This window comes from Cyanistes caeruleus, chromosome 5 (genome assembly GCF_971803275.1).
Source record: "Cyanistes caeruleus chromosome 5, bCyaCae1.hap1.1, whole genome shotgun sequence".
NCBI classification, from domain to species: Eukaryota; Metazoa; Chordata; class Aves; order Passeriformes; family Paridae; genus Cyanistes; species Cyanistes caeruleus.
The window spans coordinates 45,158,211-45,177,716 of NC_141705.1; the positions used below are offsets into that span (position 1 = coordinate 45,158,211).

Genomic DNA, 19,506 nt, shown 5'->3' on the forward strand with positions numbered 1-19,506 from the left:
GGCTGGGGCGGAAGTGCGGGCGAGCGGGGCTCGGGGAGCGCCGTGGCGCATGCGCGGCGCCCGGCGGCCGGGGCGGAGCCAGGCCGCGCCGGGTGCAAGATGTCGGCGCAGGGGGACTGTGAGTTCCTGGTGAAGCGGGCCCGGGAGCTGGTGCCGGGGGACCTATGGGCGGCCAAGGCCTGGCTCATCACAGCGCGGAGCCTCTACCCCGCCGACTTCAACATACAAGTGAGCGCCGCCGCTGTCGCACACGATCGGCGCCGGGGCCCCGCGCCACCTCGCTGCGGCCCTGCCTGATTGACAGGCAGCTCGGCCAATGGGGAAGGGAGGGGCGGGGCCGCTGGGTGCTGCGCTGACTGCGCGGTTAAAAAACAAAAGAAAACCATTTACTACTTTACTACTAGTAGTAGTACTTTTAGTTAAAGTACCTCTTCTGATTATGGCTTTTGTGGCAGCTTGGGAGCTTTGCAATGCATTTGGCTGGGTGCAAACCCTGGGCAAAGAACTCTTTGCATTCCAAGTTTTCAGTTTGTGTAAAAGTTAAGCCAGCGTGTTCACAGGGCCGTGGAATATTAAGGGCTGGAAGGGACTTTAAAGGTAATCTAGTCCAACCCCATTTCCATGGGCAGGGCCTCCTCCCACTATCTGGGTTACTCCAAGCTCCATTCAGCCTGGGCTTGAACACTTCCAGAGATGGGGCACACACAGCTTCCCTGGGCAGCCTGTTCTTGTGTCTCACCACTCTCATGCTAGAGAATTCCTTCATGATAGGTAATCTGAAGTTCCCCTCTTTCAGTTGTACCCATTACTATTACAATGTAACCATTGTCATAGCACTTCCTGGTGAAGAGTCCTTCTCTGACTTCTCTGTTGGCCTCCTTTAGATACTAGCACATTGTTAGTGTTACTAATAATAAGTATATTGTCATGCAGAATTTTATGCCTCAATTTATGTGTTATTAAATAGCCGAATGTTTTCTAATTTGTCCAGAAAGTGTTGCAGTCCTTCAGTTTTCTGTTAGGCACACTGCTGTGGCAAATCGAGGGCAGCTTTTTAGAGTGGAAGGACTAATGTGATTGATAAATGCATTCAGGAAAACTGATGTTCTGTTCTTGCATCCTGCAGTATGAGATGTACACTATTGAGAGGAATGCTGAAAGGACAGCATCTGCAGGCAGGCTGCTCTACGACATGTAAGTAATCAGAGCTGGAACTCCATGTTTATCCCAGGTTCTCCTCTCATGGAATCAGTTTGGGAAAGACCTCTGAGATGATTGAGTCCAGACTATGACTAAACACCACCTTGCCAACCAGACCATGGCACCAGGTCCCACATCCAGTCTTTCCTTAAACATCTTGGGGAGGGTGACTCTACCACCTCCCTGGGCAGCCCATTCCAATTCTAATTACCCTTTCTGTGGAGAAATTCCTCCTAATGTCCAGCTTAAGCCTCCTCTGGTGCATCTTCAGATCATGTCCTCTTGTCCTGTCACTGGTTGCCTGGGAGAACAGGCTGACCCTCTCACCTGGTTACTGTCTCCTCTCAGGGACTTGGAGAGAGTAATAAGGTCACTCTTGAGACTCCTTTTCTTCAGGCTGAGCAACCCAAGCTCCCTCAGCTACTCCTCAGAGGACTTGTTCTCCAGACACTGCAGCAGCTGCACTGCCCTTCTCTGGATAAATAAATGTCTGGATTTCAAAAAAATATAAATTTAGTATTTTTGAAAAACTGTGCGGATAAATTAAGCACAAAAGAGCTAATTAATTAAGAACAAACTGTAAAAGGAAGGTTTTATTTTCTGTTTTGCCCAAACACATACTTCTGTGGGAAGGTTTTGTCTTTGAGACAGATTTTGGGATCACTGTACATTCCTTGCCTTAAACTTTGTTACAGGTTTGTGAATTTTCCAGACCAACCTGCTGTATGGAGGGAGATCAGTGTTATTACATCAGCATTAAGGAATGACTCCCAGGACAAGCAGACACAGTTTTTAAGAGGTAAGGATTCTTTCCTGAAGTAATCTAAAGATAAGCCCTCTAATTATTTATCTAGTTCAACAAGTAAATGTCAGTTTTTCTAACTTTGCCTGTGGAGTGCAGGGTTTGGTTTTTTTCCCTCAATTCAGCCTTAGAGACTTAATTTGGTGTGTTAGGCTTAGGAAAGCAAAGGGACATGATAAGTTGGTTCCCATTGCTTTGTCTCTGCTATGGATAGGCTTACTCTGCCAGAACAAGAAGCACATAGAAGAGCAATTGGATAGGAAGTGAGTGGAATGAGACTTGAAAGTCATTGTCCCACAGATTGCAGAGAACAGTGTATGATCGTAAAAATGGGATGAATTCTTATTTATTTATGTAGTGAGGGATATAAAAATGAATGGTGTCCAGAAGGGCTTGGCATTCACTGCTGGCAACCACAGGCAGTTCTGAAAGCAGGATTTACACCTGACAAACTATGATCTGCTGTTTGAGTATGTGCTTCAGAAGCTCTATGAATATTCCAGTTAAGAAAACATTTTATTTTTCATGGGGTGTGTTTATTTTTCAGAGTACATAAAACATACAGGGAGAATATGTTTCTTTTTAGTGCCTCACTAGGCATTTAAATTGAAAAACTCCTACATTTTAGTAATGAAATAATAATTGTAGAAGTAGAATGTAAGTAAAAAAATTAACAGTTTTGAGAAAGTATCTTGAAATGCCAAATACATAAATATTAGGCTTTTGAGTATTCCACTTACTAGCAGTCTTGTCAATTCAAATTCCTTGCACCCAAATAAACACTATTACATATAAATATTTCTTTGGTCTTCTCTGAAAGAAACAAACTTTTTTTCCAGGTGTGTGTATTGAAAGCAGAAAAAGCATAAGGAAATCCCTTTTTGTTAAGCATAGTGAGGTGACGTTGATGGTCTTTTATGCTTTGTCAGTCATCTTTACAATTCAGACCAAACAAGTTAAATGTTTTCTTTTTTTTTAAGGCTTATTTGAGACCCTTCCTGGTCGGGTCCAGTGTGAAATGCTCCTGAAGGCAACAGAGCAGTGCTTTAACACATTAGAAAGGGCAGAAATGCTCCTTCTACTTCTGCGGCGTTTCCCAGAGACTGTGGTGCAGCATGGGGTAAGAGAAGAGAAACTCATAGTAATTATTCAGGTTATTTGCACTCAGTTTTTTGAGATTTTGCTGTAACATGTTTTCCTTTGCCTTAATGAGAGGGTGGGTATTTTTATTCATGTTTAATTGTGACTAATAGTTCAGACTGCTGTATCATGATCTTACCACCAGGAAGGGATTGGGCAGAATACAAATGGAAGCAAATAAAACAATCTTTTGTTTTGTAAATGAAAGAATATCAGTCATATATTGCTTTCACTTGTCTGTGCATGTCTACTGGCATAGTTTTATGCAGAGTTTTTCTCTTGATCTAGTTTTGCTATCTTCTGACACTGCTTTTCACCTTCTATTAAGTGTGGAGAGTTTAACTATGTATTTGGAGACTTGCACGTGCTGTTGCCATAGGATTGTTACTGAATTAGTGTTCAACCCCACTGAGCTGCAGTTCAAAAAGTTTCTAAAACCCCTGTTCTGGTGTTTGATTTTCACCTTTGTTCTCACAGGTAGGCCTTGGAGAAACATTATTAGATGCTGAAAGTATTGAAGACCAAGAATCTCCAGTGAATTGTTTTAGAAAATTATTTGGTAAGAAAATACTAATGTTCTTATTTTACTGTGCAACTTTTTAGTATGGCAAGGTTCTGAGCACAGTAGACTTCCTTCATGGGACTATGATTAGAAAACTGCTTTGGTCAGAAGAGGCTCAGGCCTTGTTAATCCAGGCTGAATGTATGGTACAGATTGGTCCTGGAGCCATTCATGTGAGGTTCTTTCTGGTATATGGTCAGCCAGAGATGAAGGCTCACACTGCTGATTGAGAAAACTTACCTAGGAGAAATAGAACAAAAAAACCCACAAATCTAAAGGATTTTTTTGTTTGTTTTCTATTTTAGTTTGTGATGTCCTTCCTCTGATAATTAACAACCCTGATGTACGACTTCCTGCCAGCTTGTTATATAAATATCTGAATAAAGCAGCAGAATTTTATATTAATTACGTAACTAGGTCTACACAGACAGAAAGTCAATATCAAGGTAAGAATACTTTTTAAAAATTAAGCTTTTTTAGAATGTGTCTTGGTATCACTGATGTCCATAAATTAAAAAATACATTGTTTTTATGTAATGTATCCCATAGGCAAGGATTAAAAGTAGTATTTTGTGTTTCTTAGTTTTTTGATTCCAAAATACCAAAGTATTAGTTCAGCTACTTAGTCATGATGCTCATGATGCTTCAGCATATGAGAAGTGGGACAAAATGTCCAAGATATCCTTATCCAGCCTACCAGCTCTCTTGTACAGAGGCAGAAATGCCTGCTGCTCCCTGTTAGCCTTCTGTGTAAAGAATGGTTACCCTGAAAGTTCCAACATAATTTTTACATGTCTTCTTGAAAATGAATCAGTTTGATTTCTTTATGAAGAGAAGAATGTGCTGGTTTTCCTAGGTTCACAAGATTCTTCTGATATTATGTCTCCAAGCAAGCGCAGCTCTCAGAAGTATGTAATAGATGGTCTCACAGAGAAATCATCCCAGATTACAGATCCTTGGGAGAGACTGTTTAAAATACTGTCTGTTGTGGGAATGAGGTGTGAGTGGCAAATGGATAAGGGAAGAAGGTAAGAAAGCTCTACTTTGCTGGGTATTTCCCCTGGTGGAGAATTTGGCTTTTTGATTCTTAATAAGATAAATTCTCATTGAAGAACAATTCTAACAAAAGAGCATTTTGTGTAAGTTGACAGCAGCTTTTCTTTCAAGACTATACAATGTACAGCAAAAACATGTCTCTAGAGAGCACTTTCAAATTAGTCTCTGAAATCAACTTTTGATGATGAAAGTCCTGCATAAGCATTATAGTGCTGTGGGGCAGCCTTTCCTACATGCCTCAGTAAAGAGAAACATACATGGTAAATGTTTTGTGATATTCACTAGTATGTATTCCCAGCTTCCACTGACTGTATGCTGGAGGTTATCCTCAGCAGAACCATTTTCATATTCAGTATGCATTCTTTTCTTTAGCTGCAGAGTCTGTGTAGCGTCCTGAATACTTGTTATCTTTTTCCCCTCAGAAGTTACGGTGACATTTTGCATCGAATGAAGGATCTCTGCAGATACATCAGTAACTTTGATAGTGAAGCCCACATTAAATACAAGAATCAAGTAGTGTATTCCACGATGTTGGTCTTCTTTAAAAATGCTTTTCAGTATGTCAGCAACATCCAGCCATCACTCTTTCAAGGTTAGTTTCTAATGTTTCGACTTCAGTAATAAGCCCTTTGTGATTTCATTGCTAATGTCTTAAAGATCTTTTTTCATTAGTCTTTTGAAACTGTCATCTCACAAAGCAACATTTATATGTTGCTATAACTTGTTACAATTCTCTCAAGCCATTAATCTTACCAATGCTAGTTCATAACAAATGTGTGGTGAAGCAGACCAAAGATCAATCTAGCTTAGCATTGTGGTTTCAACCTCGGCCAGCAGCAGTTGATTGTCTAGCAAGGAGAAAAATAACAGACTAGATATTATAGGAAACATTCCTAGGGTTGATTCCTACCCTTCCATGAGCATCATGTTTGTTTCATTTTCTCCTCTGATTTTGTTTCTTTGAAGCTGAAATTTTCCTGCTTTCCTTCAGTCAAAGTGAAGATATTTTTGCATTTGGAACACACAATAAGTTTGTAATTGAGCAAATAAAAGCTGAATAGGAAGATTTCCTGATATTCACAAGCTTCCAACTAGTCTTTATATAGTTAAAACATAATCTTTCAGGTGTGTTTTGCACATTATTTTTGATTTGTAATTAATTTGTAAATTGAATGTTGAACATATTTATGCTACCTGTGCATTTTCCTACCCACACATATCTGCATTTGGGACATACCAGATTGCTTGGAACACCTTGGATTGCTTCTTCTGGGACTGATGGGGTTTTTCAGGTGCAGTCCAGAAACTGATGAAAATTTTTTCAGTTCCATTTTGTTTAGAATTTACTGAAATAATCAGCATAATAAAGAGGAATTTTCAACTCTTAATAATGTGACAGGAAATTCCTTGCAACAGTAACAATTTGTCACCCTAGGTAATTAATACTTACTAATACTACAGTTACTGATTGATGTTAAAATTACAATTTCAGTTCTGTGTCTTGTGATCATAAGTTTCATCACATTTTTCTGTATGGAGCAAATGATCATTTGAGTAAGGAAGCAGTCAATACAAATGATGGGTTTTAAACAACTGTACAGTGTTCGGTGATCAGTTGAATAATGTTAGTAGATAGCTAAACTTGGAGGACAAATGACATGGCAATTGGTGTGCAAAGAACATAGAGTAATAGGAACTAATTAACTAATGAGTCAAGTGTTTTGTTCAGTCCAGAGGAAGAAAGGGTTGTGGTGGGCAGGAGGATGCTTCAGGTGTGCATGAAGTTTTAGCTGCTTGATTCCAAGTTAAAGAAGAAAGGAAGTGAAGAATTGGTGAAAACGATCCTTTCTAAGTTGTACAATTGAGTATTTCAAAGCTCATGTTTTCTGACTGAACCACCAAAAAAAGAATGTATACTGAGGTTACAGAGTGCAGTTCCTTTGGTGCAGCTTTTCTGGTACCCTCTGTCATTTTCTGATACCAGGAAAGTATTTCCAAGACAACTTTTACTCATTTCTGCTTTAGCATTGAAGTCCAGTAGTATTCAGTACCTTTCATATCTTTTCTATCATGCAAATTTTTCCTCCTTCTCTCTGGAGGGCTTACTGTAGAAATGTAGAATCCTACATATTTTTGGAAGCATGGTCACGGAGAAAAACGCTGTCTCTCATCTGTGAGGATTAGGTCTGTGACTCTTCTCATGTGCATGGATTTACAAGAAGCCTCTCGAGGGAAGATTTTTCAATGCATTTCTTGTACATAATGTGTATCTGCTTTGCTGGAGGCTTGAGAAATGAATGAGGCAATTCACACCTCTCATAACTTTGAGGCTGCCTCCAGGCTTGGCAGGAGTTGCTATTTGGGCTGATGCTTTTGGAGGTTTATTTATAACATTCTCTGCTAGAAAATAGTTAAAAACTCTGTAAGCTTAGATTCTAGAGTTCAGACAGAAAAACACAACGCTGCTCTTTGTGTCCCTGTGTAACTTTCAGTACTGTAAAAGAGGGCCTGCAGCCCCAGTCAAGGGTGATAATGGATTTTCTTTTGTTTTAGGACTGGAGGTTTTGGAATAAAGACTACAGTGCATTTCTGGTACTGGGAAGAGAATGCTTGTTTGGAAAGCAAAGCACTTAGCTGGTGTTAGTTTAAGTCGATATGAGTAAAAGAAAAATCCAATTTGTTTCTTCTCAGGTGTTAGAACTAGGCAACTCTTGAGGTTCTAGTGGTGAAACTCTTCCAGCATCCCAGCTGTGGTACTTTACATCCATGAGAATCAGATATGAATCTTCTGTGTTATGTCCTGAATCTATTTTCAGTTCACACAGATTAGATTCTGTAGTGGAATACATGATGGTACAGGAGAGATGATTGCAATGTTCTGTAGGTGCAATTTCAATGGTGGTATCTATTGACCTGATTATTGTGGTTGTATTAATTGACCTGTATTTGTTAGAGCAGATTGGCTGTTCTAACAGAAGCTTCTATTGTAGTGAACTCCTTACACATCACTTTTGAGCAGATGGGAGAAGCTTGATAGAAGTTGGTTTTTTTATGTCAGAAGATGAAATGAATTGTCCTTCTACTAAACTTTCAAATTGGTTATGAATGAGGCCTTAGCCACCTATCTTTCTGCAAATAGAAGAAATACACAAACTGAAAATAATTGTTTGCACTACTGTCTTACTGGGCAGAGATTTCAGAATGAAAAAAACCCAAACATTAAAGGATTACTCTCTCCTTTATATTTTCTTTGACTGAGCTTTGCACATCTATATGCAACTTGATTGTGCAGAAGGAGAAAATGTCTTTGGAAGGAAAGCTGTCTCAGTAGTGATTACATATCAATATTGTTTGAGATTAAGAAGTATTGTTCCTATTTTATGTCTAACGAAGTTAAGCACTGGTGTGTGAGATAACAGGTACCAGATCCTACTGGATGTTCTTTGACACCAGTGAAAGTAGAAATTGTTTTCTGTGTTTCAAAATGAGGCTTTTCTATCTTTTGGGAGTGAAGATGAGCTCTGGCAGTCAACTAAAGGTTTAATCCTGTTCTGTAAAATCAGTGGCAAAGCTGACACTGAGTGATCCTACTAGGGAAATCTTGTCATAAAATACACAAACTTCTTTGAGGGGTCAGTGCCTTTCAGCATATTGTTTTAGTTTCTCATGAAAAATATTTTGAGAATATTGTTGTGCTTTGCCATATTTGTGGCTGTTAACTTCAGAGCCATTTGTGTTGTTTATCTGTTGAATAATTGTACTTACATAAAAGCAAATAATGTTTGGTCAGAGAACACCTGCTGGTGTACTGGATACCTGGTATACTCAGGTATATCTTGTGACTACTCCAGAAGAAAGGGATTCCAAAATACTCTGAAACTCTCAATCAGACTCTGGTGATGCCTGGTAAATGCACTCTGACCTTCACTGTATGGCTGTGTTGAGGAAACCATAGTTTCACCAGCATAGTTTAAGCAATTTAAGTGACTTTATTGTTTCCTGTAGCATTATAGTCATTACTTTTGAAGGAAAAAAAACCTCAGCTTGTTGTAGGCATAAGATCTTTCAGATCAGTTTAGGGCATTTGTGAATTAATCTATCTTTATATCCAGGTCCAAATGCTCCAAACCAAACTCCACTGGTTCTTCTTGAGGATGTACCCAACATCTACGGTGATACAGATATTGATCGTAACAAACACATACACAAAAAAAGGAAACTTGCTGAAGGAAGAGAAAAAACAATGGTAACTTTTGTAGACTTTCTAATTCATAACAAGAATGGCATTGCTACTGGAATTTAGACAGCAGTGGTTTTGGCATAGATCTAAAAGACATATTTTAGAGCTACCCTGAATTAGCTGTTTATGACCACAATTTTCAAATTTTTTTTTTCCTACAGTTAGTAAGAATAAAACCATTTTTGCAGCAGTTGCTGTAGATACTTGTACTGTTGTGAAGGCTTTAACTTGAAGGAGTTCAGCAGAGGCACTTAAAAAGGTAGCTATAGCAGGCAGATGTTCTACAGGTAAACTTCCAAAATAATAGACTTTTCATGATTGGAACTGTCAATATATCTATTGCTTTAATGGTAGAAAATCACTATTTTATAGAATTTCTCTGCTATAAAGAGAATTCTTATAAAGGATTTTCTTTGCATTATATATATTATATATATATTTCTTTGCTGTAGGCTTAAACTGAGCCATAAAGTGTAAAGTGTGTATGTACTTCAACAGATAATCTAGCTGAAGCTCAGTGGTGGTATACCACATTTAACAGAATAAATTTGTTTGGGATACTGCTCATCACACTGTGCCACTGAGTTCTTGGTAGCAAACCAGATTGGTTTAACCTTGAACAAACTAAGTGAAAAATCACTTAAAGCCACTTAAACTAGGACCAGAGCACCTCTGTACACTATTGTTTTCCTGTGTTCAGTGGAAATTCTGTGACTGTAGAGTTCTCTGAAACAAGTATAAATTAAGAATTTAATCTTGGTGTTTTATACTGACTTCTAAGCAGAGCTCAGATGATGAGGATCCTTCTGGGAAAGCAAGAAGTCGACATATTACAGTAAATAAGGCTGATCTTGCAAACTCCATTGAAGTATTAGAGAGTTTCAAACTGGCAAGAGAGAGCTGGGAGCTGCTGTATTCTCTGGAATCACTTGACAAAGGTAAGGTAACTGCTTTTAGAATTGCATTTGGATTTCATTGCTCTGTGTAGAAATCATTTTTTATTGTTAAAATGGAATTCCTGCCATTATGAATCCTTAAAATTGAAATTGCAAAGGGTCCTGAGTACTTCTGATAGAAGTTCCAGTGAGAAGCTTTATCAGTTGTTACATTTCTGAAGATTTTGTTCCTGTATTTCATTTCATTCTTGATGCGTCTTTGTTTACTCACCCCCACTTCTCTTGAAGCAATAGGTCAGTAGTAGGGCTGATAGTGCTCAGTGAGGACATGCTGCTAATGGCTTCTTTAGATCACAATTAAGAACATGTGTTTTTACTGTGCCTCCCTTTCTGATAATAACTGGTGTGATAATCTTGAAAAAAATTTCTCTTGTAAAAAGGAGGTGAACAGTACCACCTAGTTGCTTTTAGGTTTGTTGGACACTGTGAACAGAAGCGTAATCAAAAATTACTGTCTAGGAAGAGAATATCCTGTATGTGAAGGATTTCATCCTCTTACTGTTTGGTGCCATTTTTTCCATTTTTAAATTCAGTTTTTTTTATATATATTATTGATGTTTAACCCAAAGCTGTGAAATGTTTCATAATCTCTTTTTCTTCTCTAACCACTTAACACAGAGTTCACCAGAATTTGTTTGTCATGGAAGACAGAAACCTGGCTTTGGTTAAGAATCTTTCTTACAGACATGATCATCTACCAGGTAAAAAAAAAAAATTGTATAAATCAGGAAAAACACCACCATTGTGTTGCACTTCCTTCTAGTAAATAGCAATTTACTTCCTTCTTGTAAATAGTAATTGTGATTAGCCAGTTTGACTGCTTAGAGTGTCTACTGGTTTTATACCTTAAATTATGGTTCCTGGGGATAGAACTACACTGTTTGCACCACAAGCTTGGTATCTTACTTTGTATATTCCTGTTCCAATAGCTCTTGTTTGAGTCCAGCTAATTTTGGCATGTATAAGAGACATCTATATTGGCATTTTGACCAGTGGATATATACATAGTGTTATGGAAGATAAGTGTATTTTATTAGTCTGTCAGTGCATTTTATTTGAACACAGAGAGAATTTTCAAACAGTAGAAGGTTTTAACATGTCTCAGTTAACTTCTGTACTTCTCCACAAAAATGAGGCTGACTGTGCTCATTCCAGTACCATCTACAGAAGACAGCTCGTTCTTTATTTTTCCTTTGGAAGTCTTATTTTTGCCTCTTCTTGTGCCTGAACAAGAGCTATTTCAAACTTTATTAGTCTAAATAAAGTAACAGTTAACTCAAGAATATAATTATTTGATTCAGTTACAAATATGATCTGGTAAACTGGCTTTTTTTAATTTTGTTTGTCTTCTGTCTGCCTTACAAATGATTGACCCACAGTCTTGTACATAACTCATTACTGGAGATTATTAGTTTTGATTAAAATTTTGAAGGCTTGTTACTTGGACACACTCCATTTTGAAAGCTTCCTGTAAGAGATTTTTTTTCTCTCTCTCTCTACTTATTGTATAGAAAAGACCCTAACAGTTTCTTTTTTAATATTCTTTTTCAAAGGGGCAGTACAAAAAAGCAATTAGCAGCCTACATCACTTGGCAGCTCTTCAGGGCTCTCATTCTCCCCAGCAAATTACAGGACAAGGATCTTTAGAAAATCAGAGAGCGCTAATCCAGTTAGCATCGTGCCACTTTGCCCTTGGAGAATATCGGGTATGTACAGCATTCCACACACTGGGCCTTCATCAGCTGCCCTGTGGTTCCCATTTCTCTTTTTCCACAGAATTTTCCTGTTAGCCTGCTTTCAGCAGGATATCGAACATAAACCAGGGCCTACTGAAACATCCATGCTTTACTGGGAGAATTACGCTTCCTGCCACATTTACTGACTGTCCATTAGCAACTCTTTATATGTATGTGTATAGTCTGTTTGAGAGTGAAGATTTGGGGAGTTAGTTATGACTTTTCATGGCTGCATGTGTTTGAGTTGTCTGTAAATGCAACCTTAATTTGCATTCCTTAACTTCACTGAATTATTTCCTTAAATTGGGGGGGAATTCTTTTAGGTACAGGCTTCATGTGGCAGGGGAAGGAAAAGTAAAGGAACTTCTGTGATCATCTTAAAAGAGAGTTAGTTATTAACTGATGATATAAAAGACACCAGAACAATATTGTCTGCCCTGACCTCTGAACTTGCTCTGCTTTTGCAATATATGTTTTGTGTTTTTAATATTCCATGAGTGCATGGTGGTCTGAGGTCAGTCAGTGTCAGCACTGACAATAAAGGCTCTGTCTCTTAGGATCTAACATCATCCTAGTACTGCTGGACAAGTGCTTTTGTCCCTTCCACTTTAATACTTTTTCACTGGAAATGTGTTCATATATTCCCACAGACCTCTTGCTAGGAAATACCCATAAAAATTCAATGAATTTCTATCATGCTGTCATATTGCCATTTTCCTTTCTATTTTTACCATTAACAGAACATATTTTACAAAACTGTCCTAAGAATTCTTTTGTAAACTTAATCCTTCAAAATAATTTTTGATTGCAGTTATATTGATCTTACCCTTTTGAAATGAAGAATGCCAGTATAATTTTTTCACCATTCAAATGATGTATGTAGGCTCTCAGAGGCTGTTTAGTGACAGCTAAGTCTTTTTGCTTACCCAGACTGTACTGTGTGTTAAGTCAGTTCAAGTTCTAGCAAAGAATTTTGTGATTTTTTTTTTTTCCTTTTGTGGTGTCTGAAATTTTTAATTGTTATTAACATATTTTTAAGAACTTCAAATTCAGCATTATCATGTCCCTTCTTTTGCAGCAAACATGTGAAAAAGTGCTTGACCTCATGTGCTGTATTTTACTTCCAATACAAGAAGGAGGTAAAGTACAAGAGGAGCAACCTAAAGTCAAGTCAAAATTCAGGAAAGGTATGGAGTTGCTATTACCCTAAACTCAGTGTCAGCTCAATTTTAGTTCATGTGTTCTGGTTGAGTATATAATTATTCTCATTTTGTATTATAAAAAGGGAGGAAGTTCCTTATTCCCTCTTGGTTTTGTATTGAGGTTTTCTTGCTTCTTCTTCTTCTTGTACCTTTTAAAGTATATTGGTGGCAAGGTCCTACCACAGGAAAAGAGAAGTGAAGAAGAAAAACTTTACATGTTTAACTTCACATTTTGAATCAGTCATAAATTACATTCAAAGCTTTCCTCCCTAATGTGGTAACTTTGAATTTGTTTTTCTCCATTTCAATTTCTTTCAACCTACCTATTGTGAGACCTCTAAAGAACTGTTCTGTTGCAGGGTCTGATTTGAAGCTTTGGCCATGTACCAGTAGAGCTATCATGCCTTACTGCCTGCATCTGTTGTTAGCTTGTTTCAAGGTAATGTAGGGTCAATTGGAGCTTTCTTGTCCTTAAGGCCTAATTTATGTATCCTGAAATTCCTGCATGGCCATATCCCAGTGCTGTGACTGAAGGGCTGTGCCTCAGTCCTTCTTACCTAAATGGGTTGGGGGAGGGTCTTCTTTTGGAGAGGGGAGTGGAGTGTTGATGAAGAAGGGTATGTTTTCTCTTTTTCTCTCTATTTGTTTGAGTTTTGAGCAGAGAAGACATAACAGATCTCAATATTTCTGTCTCTCTTCAGACTTCTCTTACAAGTTAGTGGGGAGGATTTGATATTTTAGCTGGAAATTTCCAACCTACTTTAGAAGTGTATTTAATTCTGCCTTAAAAGTATATATACTTTTAAAGAACTTCTGTATTTGCACAGATCTAGGTGAGATAAATCCTGTATGTTTTTGAAAGCAACATGTGCTTCCTGATTGTCTGAATGTAATTTTTTTTCCCTGAAGCTCAGAGCTTTCACAGACGGCAGAGATGATATGGCCCTGGGCCACGTAGTTGTTCTGCTTCAGCATGAGTGGCCAAGGGGTGAGAACTTGTTCCTGAAAGCCATCAACAAAATCTGCCAGCAAGGAAACTTCCAGTATGAGAATTTTTTCAACTACGTCACAAGTATCCTTTCTCTAACCAAGAATGTCTTTCACATCCTGTGCTGTAGTGTTGAAAAAGCTGTTAGTTTGAACAGCAGCTCTTTCCCTGTTAGTTTGAGCAGCTCTTTCCCTGAATCATACTCTGTATTTATTTTCAAACCACGAAAACCTCTTGTAGGAGGCTCAGTACACAATAGACTGTAAATATGCCTCCTGGCACTTGAGAGTAGCCTTAAGTACACTGCCATTGCATTTCCATTCAGAAAGACAGCAGCAGCTCGGGCTGCCCATGCACGTGGCAGCAATCTCTTCATTAAGAAATATAGGGCACTATGTACAAGGCTGTTAACAAAAATTACAAAGTGGTAGATAGATATCCAGCCATGGGCCTCAGGAAGCAGGGGAGTCTAACTCCTATCTGAGACAACTAAATAAGGTGTGGTGTTAAAAGAAAGAAAAAAAAAACCCAAAGGAAAGAACAAAACAAGCAGCTAAATAAGAGATCAAAATAGAAAACTAAAAAGTGTTATAAAGTGCCACTTGCTTCAGGTGCAGCTCAGTTTGCACTGCTTTCATACCCTGCAGTGCAGAAAAAGGACGTGAAACCCAGGGAATTTTGAGATCAGCCGTCTTCACCTCTGAATATATATGAAGAAACAAAGAAAGAAAAGAAACTAACGGATGTGTTCTAACCTTTGAAAAGCCATTTCTTATCAGGTTGTGGAGGATTAGGAGTACATGCTGTGATCTTCTCTGTCATTTTTAATAATGAGGTGCATCAGTAGCTGTTCAGTTGGACTCTCCTTTCAGCAATGTGGCTTCAGATGTGAGGCATAAGAAAGAATGTTCTCAATCATTGTTTCCCTACTCAAATCTTTAACGTTTTCTTCAGATATTGATATGTTGGAGGAATTTGCTTATTTAAGAACACAGGAAGGAGGGAAAATTCATCTGGAACTGCTGCCAAATCAAGCAATGTTGATCAAGTAAGGATAAAAAAGCATTTACTGTTTTCTTTGGCAAAAAAAAAAAAGGGAGTATGTTTTGGTTGTCTTTGCTTTCATGTTATTTTCTGGATAGTTTGTCATGTCTTTGTGCTTAAATTCAAGGAGTTCAAACAAGGCCGCGAGTTTCTTTTTCTGACTCTCCTGCCGATCTGTGTATTCTTTTGGGGGGGTTCTTCAGCTTTAATTCCTGCTTTTACAGGACTTTATTTTTGAGTGTGGCATTTGCTTTAGAGTGGTAGATATTTAAGTGATTACAGTTGTGATCTTTCAAGTAGACAGTTGTGCTTTGCAGGAATTCTTCAAATAATTAGGCATGAGTGCAAGGTATTGTTTGTAATTTTGCTGAAGAATAATGCTGAGCAGAAAGCACTATTTTGCTTATTTTTTCTGTGGAAGACCATTGAATGATGAAATACTTCTGTATGAAATATCAATTAAATTGCACTCCAGCTACACTCCAGTAACCATTTTGTTTGAATTAGCAGGTCATCTTATTCTGATTAGCTTATTACAAGATGCTGAAGCAAATTAATAATTTGGATTAACTTCCTAGGTGTTCTTTCTTACTCCATCTTGGCTCAAAACTATCCTCTGCAGGGTTTTAGTGGCAGAATGTTTTGAGTTATCCTGGTTGTTTCTGAGAATTTGTAGCATTTTGCTTCCTAAAAGGGGGACTGCTTAAAGTGTTGAAATTTCACTTGGCTATTTACAAACCAGAAGTGGGCTAAAGTTTTCAAAATGGGAGCCTAACATCAGACAACAGGATCCAAATTTTAACCAAAAATAGATTTTCCAGAGATCTAGATAACCAACACAAAAATGAGATACTAGGTGTAATTAAAGGAAAAGTAGAAATTCAAATGCTTAATTACGTGATGGAGTTTTTTTTCTTTTAAGCTCTAGATTTTCAAACTCTTACCCTTGCCATATCTCACTGCTTGTAACCAGCTGTATGAAAACAAGCTTCAGGGCATGCTGAACCACATATGGTGTTAAGTAATAAGCTTTGCCAGCAAGCTTATGAAGACTCCATCTGGTAACTTCTTACCTGCTGTCTCCATTTCATTGCAGTAGTTCAGTGCTGTTTCTCTTGGCTCTGTTTGATTGGTGTGGCCACAGTTACTTTCTGTTCTGACCTCCCCCAGGCAGGAAGGAGGCAGCGAGAAGTGTTTCTAGCAGGACAGAATCTCTCTTTGACCTCCTTTTGATCAGTGATGTTTCCTCAATGACGGAAAGACTTGTAGAAGAGAAGTCCGTTTCTTTGTGCTCACTGAGCCAAAACAGTCAAATATCCTGTCCAGCTGGAAAAGCTGAGTACAGCGTCCTTTGTGTGGCTGTGTAGGGCTGGAAGCACTTCATCAGAGAGCCGATGGAAGGGATAGTTCAGGGCATGGGCCACTGGTCGGAGATGATGTCTACTCCCCTGGTACCGCAGATATTTTTCTAGCTGGACTGTCTGTGAGGCCCAGGGATGGTGTCACCCAGAAGTGTTGACCTGGTTAGCTCACAGCCTCCCCCAGCTGGGGTTTTTGATAAAGTGTGCCAGTATAGCCACACATCCTGGGACAATGGTTGGTAGGCTCAGTATCTGCAGACTGCTTACATCTTTCAAAACTATCACCAGTTCTGGGTGGATGAGCTGCTGCACCATCCTCCCATGAATTAGCAGAGGCAGCTCAGATGCTGTTCATTCATGCTCAGAAAGACTCTTGAGTTTGACACAACAGGCCAAAGATAAAGCAGTTGTTCCTTTGTCTGATCTTTTCTCAGCATAAATGTAGCAATCCTGCATCTTAATGGATGGGAAATGTATTGCAGATATCATCATATGTCTTCTATAAGGACTACTTTTTGTTTGATGACTTACAGGGCATTTTCTCCCCAGGTGAATTTCTCATTCTTCTTCCAGTACTTTTTTCTAAGTACTTTAAACTTCAAAGGAAATTATATTCATTTTTCTGAACTCAGTGAAGCGAACTGCAGTGTGCTTTTACAAAAGATGAAGTAAGATCTTGGTAGTCTGCAGACTTACAATTGGGCTCTGCAAAGTATATGTATATATAGTTTTGTAACCTTTCCTTTGCTGGCATCCACCGTGGGAATGAGAAGGTCTGTGGTTTTGGTTTTAACTGGTGATAAAGCTAGCTCATTCTGTTTGTGGTGTTAACAATATTTGTTGTATGAGCTTTGAATCCAGCACCAGGAAGTGCTTTTGAGCTCCCTTCTAGAAAAACCAAGTTTCACAGTTTATCTGATATTCATGTCAGTAGGGACAGTGTTAGCTGGTGAAGCTAAAGAGGAAAAGAGCAATATGCAGGAAATTGCTGTTTAATATCTTGCTCCTCTTTTTGATAATTAATCTAATCGTAGCCTACCTAATTGCATAAACTTGATCTGAAAGCTTTGTCCTTTGTTTTACTCGTATTTCCATGTCTCCTTGGGGAGAGAGGTTGCTTTGAAGTGAAACAAAGTATCTTGAAAGTGTAATTTTTTTACTCTGCACATGGGTGTGCTTAGTTCTGACTGCAGATCTTGCAAACAGTAGTGAAGACACAATTGTACAGAATCCTTTTTGCAAACATCTGCCACTCTGGGACCAATAACATCTTGCTGGTCCTTTGTATTTTCTGCTTCTCACATCCATTCTTGCAAGTACTGGACTTACTCATGCCAAGAACTCTTGAAAAATTATCCCATTTGATTGAATCATTTTTGTGACTATTTTATTTCAGGTTATTGTAGCTGTATTAGAGTGTTAAATGTCCCATCTTTATTTGACATTTATAAGCTCCATATCTATTAATAAACTATAGATGCTAACCCAAATGCCTACCTGTGAAATCTGAAGGTAGACACCTAACTCAGAATTACATAAATCTAAGTGCAAGTTGTGCTTCTCTGTTATTATCTTGTTTTAGATGGCACACAGAAATCTTGTTTTAGATAGCACACAGAGATAAAAATTTAATTTCCTGGAGAAGACAAACTGTCTTACAGCTAAGACAGCTTTTAGTAGTTAGTTCCTGTGGCCCTGGTCAAAAATAGGAAGTTGCTCTGAGTGGGCATTTATGCTCTGGCATTGTGCCATGCCCTAACAGCTGTTTTTATATGGAGTTAGAATTTGTGAAGGTGGAAAAGTCCATCAGTGGGCTAATGAAAAGATACTTGGGCAACCTTTAACAAATACTGCCATGTTCTCAACCTGGCCGATACCCGCTGTGCATGCACTCAGCTTGGGCTCAGCAGCCAATCCCTTAACTCCAAGCTGTGGGCTCTCCCAGTTTGCTGACATGCTCTTGCCAGTACTGGAGGGAAGCTGTGGTATCTGCAGCACTCCCATGATTAAATCTTTTCTGACTGACATGCTTCCTTGGAAGAGCTGTGACAGTTCATCATAGTACAACTGTGTACTGGTTTTGTACCTGCTGCTGTCCTTTCTCCTGGTGTAACTGTCCAAAAATATGTGTATGTATCTAGACCACAACTGTAGAACAGCCTTGCAATGAAATCTGGGGATATTTGCATGTTTGATGCTGTTAGAGTCCTGCACCCCTTTGGCTGCTCGGTGGTCAAACTGCTGTGTGAGCTCACCCTAGTTTTCTGTGACTCCTTTTTTGGAGAGTTGTTTTGCACCAGAGGGGTAGTTGGTGTGTGGGTGTTTGAATGCTGCTATTTGCTGTTTTTTAAAGGACCTCTAGCCCTCCCATGGGGTTACTGCAGCAGGAATTCATACCTGTGCTACAGCCCAGCATACAGACTGCTGACAGGTACCAAGTGGAAAAACCCTGCTCATAGTGTGCTGTGTTTTGTCAACATGTTTTACTGCCCATGGTTTTCAGAAATTTGTTACTCAATATTTATCTTTTTTTTTTTTTAATTTCTTCATTTGTGCCTACATTGCCTGGCAAACCATGTTGTTCTATTGTAACATTTATTTTTCTTTTTCCCATAAGTTGCCAGTATCCGTGTCCTTTGAATTTAGTAATCACTATTGAATTTAAACAATAATGTAGAAATCCTCAAAAGTTTTACTGATGTTCAATCATATATTAGCAAGAGCATAACCCCTTTATTTTCAAGATACTTGTTCCTGGATCCATTTGTAGCAACTTTTCTTCATTTAGGTTGTTCTGAATTCTGTTTTGTGTTTTCCATCTGTAATACAACACACATCTTCCAAAGTGCTGCTGGCTCACTCAGGAGCTGTAGGTTGCATATTCTCCTTTAGGCTGGAACTGACCATAGATAGCACTCAGCTGCCAACAATGTTTAAGACAATAAAGATTGAAAACAGCATTTACCCATAGCCTTTGAATATACTGGAGTGTTTTCAGTGCAGGTTTGCTTCACTTAGCATAGCTTACCAAGGAATTGCCCAGTAGGCTTTGCCTTTTTCATGTGTTGCAAAGGTCTTTACTGTTTTGGCTGAGAAGTCTCTTCTCAAATGCCAGACTTCTTTATTTACATGAAAGTTGGGTGGTATTGTTGGTGAGGGTAATTCTGAGGTGTTTCCCTTCCTTGTTCCCAGCATCTCTGGATGGGCACAGATGCCCTC

At 38.7% G+C, this 19,506-nt stretch overlaps 1 protein-coding gene across 6 annotated transcripts in view; it reads left to right on the forward strand.

Moving 5' to 3' along the window:
• INTS10 (integrator complex subunit 10) overlaps window positions 1-19,506 on the forward strand; it is a 23,665-nt gene continuing 4,159 nt past the window's right edge. Inside the window, exons 1-17 of one of the 6 annotated variants that reach the window (XM_023924747.2) lie at window positions 38-228; window positions 1,127-1,194; window positions 1,896-1,999; window positions 2,983-3,122; window positions 3,620-3,701; window positions 4,010-4,150; window positions 4,561-4,732; window positions 5,183-5,352; window positions 8,873-9,006; window positions 9,782-9,938; window positions 10,575-10,657; window positions 11,510-11,662; window positions 12,771-12,879; window positions 13,254-13,333; window positions 13,804-13,966; window positions 14,837-14,930; window positions 18,641-18,718. In XM_023924747.2, coding sequence (XP_023780515.1) covers window positions 100-228; window positions 1,127-1,194; window positions 1,896-1,999; window positions 2,983-3,122; window positions 3,620-3,701; window positions 4,010-4,150; window positions 4,561-4,732; window positions 5,183-5,352; window positions 8,873-9,006; window positions 9,782-9,938; window positions 10,575-10,657; window positions 11,510-11,662; window positions 12,771-12,879; window positions 13,254-13,333; window positions 13,804-13,966; window positions 14,837-14,930; window positions 18,641-18,718 — 2,057 coding nt within the window. In that variant the 5' untranslated portion in view covers window positions 38-99. Of the gene's footprint in view, window positions 229-1,126; window positions 1,195-1,895; window positions 2,000-2,982; window positions 3,123-3,619; window positions 3,702-4,009; window positions 4,151-4,560; window positions 4,733-5,182; window positions 5,353-8,872; window positions 9,007-9,781; window positions 9,939-10,574; window positions 10,658-11,509; window positions 11,663-12,770; window positions 12,880-13,253; window positions 13,334-13,803; window positions 13,967-14,836; window positions 14,931-18,640; window positions 18,719-19,506 lie in introns of all 6 variants that reach the window. The other 5 variants (XM_023924748.2, XM_023924752.2, XM_023924750.2 and 2 more) reach the window with 5 other exon arrangements.